At 40.6% G+C, this 9,164-nt stretch overlaps 1 protein-coding gene across 6 annotated transcripts in view; it reads right to left on the bottom strand.

The window, feature by feature from the left end:
- Window positions 1–1,263: 1,263 nt before the first annotated feature.
- The window catches only part of LOC120800423 (RNA polymerase II-associated protein 3-like), a 34,038-nt gene continuing 26,137 nt past the window's right edge, over window positions 1,264–9,164 (bottom strand). For 5 of the 6 annotated variants that reach the window (XM_040146519.1, XM_040146518.1, XM_040146517.1 and 2 more), the window contains 11 exons: window positions 7,637–7,765; window positions 7,401–7,446; window positions 6,169–6,259; window positions 5,878–6,019; window positions 5,468–5,572; window positions 4,888–4,975; window positions 3,541–3,574; window positions 3,238–3,312; window positions 2,461–2,563; window positions 2,151–2,290; window positions 1,264–1,597 (listed from right to left, as the gene is read on the bottom strand). In XM_040146519.1, the coding sequence (XP_040002453.1) occupies window positions 1,462–1,597; window positions 2,151–2,290; window positions 2,461–2,563; window positions 3,238–3,312; window positions 3,541–3,574; window positions 4,888–4,975; window positions 5,468–5,572; window positions 5,878–6,019; window positions 6,169–6,259; window positions 7,401–7,446; window positions 7,637–7,765 (1,089 nt within the window). In that variant the 3' untranslated portion in view covers window positions 1,264–1,461. The remainder of the gene's footprint in view (window positions 1,598–2,150; window positions 2,291–2,460; window positions 2,564–3,237; window positions 3,313–3,540; window positions 3,575–4,887; window positions 4,976–5,467; window positions 5,573–5,877; window positions 6,020–6,168; window positions 6,260–7,400; window positions 7,447–7,636; window positions 7,766–9,164) is intronic. The other variant, XM_040146520.1, reaches the window with a different exon arrangement.

The following is a 9,164-nucleotide window of genomic DNA, read 5'->3' as shown; positions in this document are numbered from 1 at the left end:
CGCATACAGTATATGCAGTGTAAATGTAAATCATTGATCAACAGATACAGAGATGTTGTCAGCTCAACGCCGTTCTTTCACTAAAGATCAGTAATTAACAGAAAGAGAAGCAAAAGTGTTCATCAAGAAGTGCAGCATTTTGCGCTTTATCACACAACAAATCTAGAAGTGATGAACTGACACTTCAGATCAGCCATCCTCTGAGGTTCCAAAAATTTACTTAGTAAGTGTGCTAACTTCCCTAAAACGTAAATATAGATGTGCGTTACCTGGCACGGAGAGGAGGACGACGACAACAAATCCACACGATGCTGCTGTTAAACCCACGGCTGCTCCTCTCGTCTCTTTGTTTGTTCGAACACATCAGCAGGTAGAGCTGTACGGGGCAAATTATGTGTTGAGTTAGTTACAACAAACAGCTCGATTTCACGATGAAAAGATAAATAATAATAGATAATAAAAACTCTGTTTTAACTGTGGTTGGCAGAGCTGTACAAACCAGAGACCTCACATGGCCTCCTTCCACTTCACATCACTGGAAAGCAAAACTTCCGAATAACTTTGTGGCCTATAAGCACCCGCACTGGCCATTTCACAGCGCCCTACCCTCACAACTCTTGAGAGAAGAAAGTGAAGACAGAAAAGTAACAAATGTATTTAATCACTCCTCCTGTATCTGCCGGGACGGTTTACAACCGATTTAATATGAACCAGCCAATATGAAAGCATCAAGGCATGAGTCCCTAACAGGACAGTTTGTGTGTACAATAAACGCTAGTAGTTAGAGAATAAAAATGAATAGGGGCACATATCAATGTTTATTGATTTATTGTTTTGTGCAAATATTTAAAAAAAGAAAAAAGGAAAAACAAAAGGAAATAAAGCAATTCAACATTGGGGTTAAGGAGACAGAGTTTGTCACAGAGCTGGTCTTCGGTAGTGTTTCCAATATGGTTCAACCAAATGTATTTGTTCCGGCAAATCCGTTTGATGTAAGATAACATACAGAACCCTGACCCACAGAGCAGGAACCGTGGGTTCATCAGGGCTGGTGCAAAGAGACTCTTCAGTGATGCTTCCAATAATTCAATTCCCTTTGAAGATCTCCTTGCATTAGAAGTTTGAGTTTCACATGGATTTATAGTGTCTTTATAGGCTGGGTTCTGAACCCTGTAAAATTACTCATGTCAGAGTCACAACCCCTGACTTCACACACACACACACACACACACACACACACACACACACACACACACACACACACACACACACACACACACACACACACACACACACACACACACACACACACACACACACATTCAGCTGTCAGTATTCTCAGGCCGATCATCCTCTCTTCCTCCATCCTCCTCCACTTGACGTCTTTATTGTTCTTCTTTTTCTCTGTAAATCCTTCTTTAATGAGTCTCGGTGAAGGGGCTGCGACGGTGGAGGACGTAGTTAGGGTTGCCATGGTTTCTTGTCGCGACCTTGCTGGTCTGGTATGTGTTTGAAACGGCACTTGTTGCCATAGAAACAGCCTGTGGTCCGCCAATAGAAGCACTCGTCTCCATTTATAGGCACTCTCCGCCTGGACCTGCATGGTCAGAACCAGAGGAGAAGGTCATGTATCATATCTACTGAAAAATGCACACACATGTACACCGATCAGCCACAACATTAAAACCAGTTACCGGTTTTAATGTTGTGGCTGATTGGTGTACATGCAAATAATGGGATGCTAGTGCATGGAGAATGATACAGGAGGCAATAAAGCAGATTATCTTCTGTCAATAACCACAGGGCTTAGTGTTCATGTCTGTGTTGAAGGATTTTTACTGTGTTATAGGCTTTCAGATCACAGGTGAGTGTAGAAGGTAGATGGGGTCTTCAGTGATCATAATGAAAATACCAAAACCTACATCGTCACCTAAGCTGTCACTCTGACATGTCTAATATAATCCTTACCCTAACTTTAACCAGAACTTGATGCTAATCCCCAAACCTTCACTAAACTCAAAAATATGATGAAAAATCATCTCACTTTGTAAGGGACCAATCTGAGTTCACACCTACAGAGTGGAGATATTTTTGCAGAGAAAAACCCAACACCTCACAGATACACATCTTACGTGTGTGTTACTAAGTACCCTGTGGAAGCTGAGATCTGCTGTGTTCCTGCAGCGTTGGAGCTGAGCCCGGGGTTGGTCCTTTCTGTGGAGGGCAGGGTCCGCTGGATCCAACGGTCTGGGTACCTCATCACCAACTTGCTGCTCCCCAGCTCCACACCCTGGGAGGGGGAGGACATAGTACAGTTGATCAAACTTTACTTGATGTCTATAGAGGCACATGAAAGGAAGGATGGCTCGTTGTTGCAGTTGAAACTGCATATTTATATACTGGCACACTGACGTTCAATATGGTGAACATAGTCGAGTTTTGTTCCCGCCTGTCACTCACCTGGAGCTTCTCCAGGGCTTTGGCAGCCATGGTGGCATTCTTGAAATTAACAAAGGCACAGAAGCGCTCATGAAGAACTCTGACGCTCTCTATCTCGCCAAACCTGTAACCATGGAAGCACAGAGCCTCTAACCTACAGCAAAGCAGTGTGGTTCACATAATATTGTCATTTTTATAATTACAGTAGTACACCGACCTTCCTACTACTGCTGGTAGTGAAACAACTACAAATAGTGGCACTACAGATACTGCTACTGTAACTATTAATTCCAAGCTAATACTACTTCTTACCTACAAAAGTGCTACTGCTGTAACTACTGCATTTCTGCTGCTGCAATGATGATAACTACTATTAAAAACACTTAAAACACACTATTTTATAGGCTTTTATACACTTTATTTTATAATGTGGTGTTCATGGTGGTATTGGACTTTTACCACTATACCTTATTACACCATAATACCAGCTTATTTCTAGTTTTTATTAGTGAGGTTTACCTACCTGTGATCATCTGTGAAGATGCAGATGTCTTAAAAATTCTGAGTTATTAGTACCTGCTCTAATTTATTGTTGAAATCTAAGTTATTGACAAGTGCCAGTGCTCACTTAAGTGCTCAAGCTTATGGCACGGCATGACATTTTGAAACATCTTTGTCGGAACAATCTACAGTTGACTGCCCTTCATTAGTTATCCACTAAAAACTCAACTATAAACCCTGTTTTTAAATGCTCTTTGCACCTTTAGACCAAAGAGCGCGCATACACAGTGTTTTTACATTTTGAAGAGATCCCAGAGGTCTTTCTCTGTAACTTCCAATGTAATGTTCCCAACCCACAAAGAGCGACAGCTCCTGGAAGACAGAGCAGGAGGAGGAAAGGAGGAGGCAGATAAAGAAAAAGGGCGGGGTGAGAAAAGAAGGGAAGAAAACAAGGGAAGGAGGTGAACAGGAAGAGACAAAGTAAGGAAAAGATCACAGGAGAGGAAAATGTGGGAGAGAGCGATAATATTTGTCCAATAGATTTTTACTATTGAAGACATTGGTGTGATTATGTGTATTGTTCACAGCCATACAACTTACCCACTCTGGTCCTGCAGAGATGTGTGCTTCAGTGCTGGAAGTAAGAGAGGACAGAAAGTACATGTCGTGTTATCCACAAACAAACAAAACAAAAAAAAAAACAGACATCAGTGGAATGCACAGTAGCTTCAGAAAGTATTCAGATCCCTTTACGTTTTGAACACTTTATGGTGTTGTAGATTTAATTTTATATAGATAAAATTGCCATTTTTGCCAAATTGAATCTGCACTCAGTGATCCATAAGGATAAAATGAAAAAATGTTTTCAGAAATGATATTAAAAATCAAACACTGAAAGATCAAATATCAAAACTTATATACAAAGTATTGAGACCCTTTGCTGTGGCACTCCAAATTGTCTTCAGGTGCATCTTCTTTGGTTTAATTATCCTATTATGTGTCTAGAACTTGAATGGAGTCGGCCTGTGGCAAATTGAATTGAAAGGACATCATTTAGAAAGGCACACACCAGTGTATATACAGTAAAGCCCCACAGTTTACACTGCATGTCAAGACATAAAACAAGCAATGAAATCCAAGGAGGTCTCTGCAGACCACCACCATAAAACTGTGGCGAGCCATAGATCAGGACAAGGGTATAAACCCATTTCTAAAGCTTTGAGTGTTCCCAGGAGGGAACGGCGGCCTCACTAATTGAGAAATGGAAGACGTTTGGGATAAACTGCCCAAATCCACATGTGCAAAGCTTGTAGAGACTTACCCAAGAAGACTCAAAGTCGTAACTGCTGCCAAAGCGGTTTCTACAAAGTACTGAAAAAAGGGTCTCAATGCTTTTGTAAATGAATTTTTTGATTTATTTGAAAAAACTTCTAAAAACCATGTTTTCACTTTGTCATTATGGGTTAATGAGGTCAGACTGATGGGCACAAATGTCAGTTTTATCCATTTAATTTTAACCTACAACACAGCTTGCTCCTCAATGGACCTCCATTATGGAGCCAGACACACTTTAAAATCATCTACAAATTGCTGCGCATGGAAGTGTTCATCTTTTTCTTTATTGGATAATGTTGAGTGTCTACGTCTGTATAAAGATTGCAGATTGCTGCTATAAACTTGTCCTTTTACCAAGTTAACTGAATACATCTTTCTGTGTAAGTTTGCTTTCCATAATTTACTTTACTAGTAGTTTTAGTAAAGTACTTTAAATTCTGTGTATTTACTGTGTTCTTACACTAAAGTCTTGTTGTGAGTACTGGCATTAGTATCAGTATATTTCTGCTTTTCTGCTCTGTCTCTTGGGGGTGAAAATGAATTTGATATGACTGTGACTGAGAGTGGGGCTGCCTCTGTGTGGACAGATGTGGTACTGCATCTCCCTATTACCTTTGGCTTCAGAGGAGGTGAGGACCGCCTGAACGGTGTTAAACTTCTCCAGCAGCAGTTTACTCTGCTCTTCCTCAAAACCCACCTCCTACGGTAAAAAAAGTAAATCGAAAAACTCAGGTTAGAAGGTCAGAAGCTACCTCATGTATCTGTCTTTTCTGAAGACCTGAAGCAACTGAATCATCATTTGTAGGGACAACAATCAGCTCTAACCATCTGGTTGAACGTGTGCAAGTATGAGATTCTGAGACGCATAAAAAAGTCATCTCCTCCTCCACACATGGACACTGGTCACCAAAATGACTAAATATTCAACATGTTAGTAGCAACTAAGCACATGTTGGTGTCTTTTTTTTCCCCACAATAAATTTTGGTTTGATTTAACAAGTTGATATGATTCTCTTCTTTCAATTTGATAATAATACACAAAACTTCTTTTCCTGCTTCAGGGCCCCAGAACAGGAACCTGTGGGAAAACGAGTAGGCCTGCATTGTTGAAACGAACTGATTTTTATCTCCTGGTTTTATGAGCAGGCGTCAGTGGAAGTCCAGCCTTCTAGTCTCTTGTGAAGCTCCTCACCATGAGCTGCAGGACCTGGCAGGTAACGAGTTTACTGGATGCTTCCTTAATGTGCTGATCTAACTTCAACACCTGCTCCATTGCCTTCTCTGCCTCACTGTAGCGCTGTAATGTGACACACACACACACACGCACACACACACACACACACACGCACACACACACACCATCAGCCAGAAATGTTAGGATGCACAAAAATCAAAACACATGATGTTAGACTACCTGATAAGGATTGGAGGTAGTTTAAATGCGTATAGTGCTGTAGTTTTAGTTTTTACACTTTTCAGGCGTGTTAAAAAAGTATTACTCAAGCAGTCAGCATACACTTTAGGTCCAATTATTAAATCACAGAATGGAAATTATTACTCTTTTGCTGACACGTATTAGTGTGTTATACAGCATTTGCTAACCTTTAACCCCATCAGAGCACACCCCTTACGGAAGTATCCCTTCGGCCAATCAGGAGCCAGCTCAATGGAAATCTGGGCGTCTGTTAGGGCAGAGGAGTACTGCTCCAGACACCAATAACAGTAAGACCGATTTCCATAGAACCTCAGAGACAAGAGAAAGACACATGGAGACATAGACAGAGACATATTTATATTACGCTAAAGTAAATGTGAGGGAGACGTTGGACTGCAATCCGGAGAGGACCTGGTTAGTGTAGTTGAGTTGGGGTCAGAGTTCAAATTTCAGCTCACCTGTGGTCCTTGGGGTCACAGAAGATGGCTTCTGTGAACATGTCCACTGCTTGGGTGTACTGGCCTTGCCCGAACATCTGAATGCCCTGCTCTGGATATCGTTCACACACATGCACACGCACGAGCAGACGCACACACACACACGCACACACTTGCACTCTTATACATATGAATATGAATAGGAATGTCCAAATCAAGTTTTTTTGTCCCCAGTCCTGATCTGAGTCTTTTATTATAGAGTATCTGCCGACACCCAGTACGATCGAATGCTTAATTTAGCATGTCCAAATGTTGATTAAATATGCATCTGAAAAACTGAAATATGGATTGAAACAGCTGTAGTCTATTAAATCTGACGCACCTTTTTGCAAGCTACTTGTTCCAAATACTGAAGGTCCTAGTTCAAAGTTATTAACTTTTTGACCTTAAATTGTTCAAATAATATGAATGAAAGATAAAGTGGGAGAATGCGACTCCGGAAATTGATGTGATCTGCTAAAGAGAAGACGCGTCCCTTGCTGGCGTTGTGGGAACTACAGAAACACTCAGTCCACGTGGAATGTTTTACGGTCAAGGTTCTTCCCTCACAAATGATCTTCGGAGGTCAGAATACTTTCGGAATTACTTCAACCTTAATTAGCGAGACCTGATTTGTCCTGCTGCCACCAACGTTTGTCATTTTAAGTGGTGAAGACGACGGTCAGCGCCAGCGGAGTTAGTTTTTGTAACCAGGACATTGTTATTGAGTAAGAACACTGCTGTTGAATCTTTCAAATATAATTTGTCACAGCTTTGTTCAGCACAGAGATATGCATCTCAAAACTTTGTCTCAAATTATCTTCATGGAATGTGAAAAAACAATTTTTTTGGTGGACGGACCTTTAACACTTTGCATTAGTAGCAATGTCAGTAGAAAATACCATAAAAAGTTATGTTTTTTTTTTAATGGAGTTTAAGTTTAAATTAATAATTAAACAAATCTATCCCATATACTTAATCTTAAGTTTGACTCTACACAGCATATTAAATAAAATTTCAAGCTACTGTATTTATGCTAATGCTCATTGAGGCAATTTTGCTAATAATGATTAGATGATGAAATGAGCATGATGAAAGAAGGAAAATGAAATATGAAATATGCATAAAATTTGGAAACGGAATTTACTTAAACAATGTAATGATGAGTGTATCTTGTGCACTAGAGTTATAAAAAGGGCACAGGGTAGATTCACCTGTCAGAGACTCCCCCCTCCTTCTCATTTCTTCTGTGTTCTCCCCCTGCAGTCACAACAGAGAGTTATGTTGCTATAGTGTATTCAATGCTGACTCAACGAGCTTCCACATCTTCAGCAAAAGATCTAGTGCCAGTGCTTGATCATCCCCCAAAGGACCTTGGGGGAGGTTCAGTAACTACAAACTGGATGAATGTACAGAACAGTTTTCTACTTGAAGCCCTCTGTGTTTGTACCTGGCTGCTCCTGGCCTCGTTCTCCTTGTTCTCTCTGGTGATCTGTATTGCACTGTTCTTCAGGCCTTTTAGTTTGATGTGGCTGGCGGCATTAGCCACAAATGCACTGCTGACGTCCCACTCTGGCTCCTGAAACGCCAAGAGGTGACACGTGACACTCAATACAATAGACTCGAGACGTGATAAGTACAGTTTAAAAATGGGAAGACACCTGCTCTGACCAACTGTTGATTTGCATGATTAATAAATCAGTGTGGGTTGTTTCTGTTGGTCTACAGCAGCTATCCAAAACACTGGACTGCAGTTTTAATTGAAGATTTTTCACTGTTTGTCTGCAAAGATTCCTTAGTTCTAAGTTCAACTTGCTTGAGAAGAAACATTTTCAGTCAAATCGCTCTAGTCCAGTGATTTGGAATCAGCTTTTTCCACACATCATCATGGCTTGCTTGCTGTATACTTACACCTTGTGTTTTCAGAACAGTTGATTTTTGTGGACTGGATCAGGTTTGTTTTGTAATCACGTATCTGTGTGTCAAGTTGCTACTTGAATATCAGATGAACAGATGAATATCTGCCCAAAACAAATGTATAGTATTAAAACAAATACGATCTCAGAGGTGAGAGCACAGGTTGATTGCCTCTGGAACCGGCAGGGGCTCAAAGTTTCACGCAAAGACACTGAAGTTTTGGCTGAGGAGTTTTGCTATTTTGACATTTGACCTTATGTTTATGAAAAAAAACACTAAGCTACTGTTGCCTTGAATCTTATCAAACATTTCAGACAGACATCTTGCAAAGTCAGAGTGTGTTCATACCCTACATGTTTGGAGCAGTTTATTGAAATTCTGCAGCTTTAACTTTTCTAACTTGGTTAGTTTTAGGACGGGAGCCAATCAGACGCAGATGCAACAAAAGTGACTGCGCTGAGATACCTTAAAATAGAGCATAGAGGATAGAGGATCCTCTTCGAAGGAAAGTGTGGTAGATTTCATTCAGCTTTGATCATGTAACTGGCATGAACACAAGAGATGGTAAATTAATATAATAAATCATAAAAATAATAACCCACACACAAAAATTCAAAGTGAAATTTTTCTGTCTGGACCAGACCAAGGAAAACTAGACAAGGACCCGTCGCAACTCAGAACCGTAGAATGACTTCCCCAGCTGGGGCGATTGAGAAGCCAAGAGCATTGCTGAGCAGAGCTCCAGCCTTGGACCATGAGGGATGTAGAGTCCCAGTCTGCGCCAAAAGTACTTTTCTTTTACCGACTTGTAAGTTAGTAAGACTTACTGACATTTAACCTGCCGTTGTTTTCACAAAGACCCCGGAGACCTATTTACAAAGTGACTTCAGGTTCAAGTAAACGTACAGCCAACATTAAGAAAATACGGTATGTGATGCAAAGAAAGGCCAGCTTACTCTCTTCAGATCTATTTGTTTAATGACATTCACACCTGATTAAGTTTGCCATTTTACCTAAGCTAGTTCCACAGCAATTAAGTTTTATTAGGCGTATACATGAAA

Source organism: Xiphias gladius, chromosome 15, assembly GCF_016859285.1.
Source record: "Xiphias gladius isolate SHS-SW01 ecotype Sanya breed wild chromosome 15, ASM1685928v1, whole genome shotgun sequence".
NCBI classification, from domain to species: Eukaryota; Metazoa; Chordata; class Actinopteri; order Istiophoriformes; family Xiphiidae; genus Xiphias; species Xiphias gladius.
Note: the sequence above shows the minus strand (reverse complement) of the source record. Positions and strands in the feature narration are given on the sequence as shown.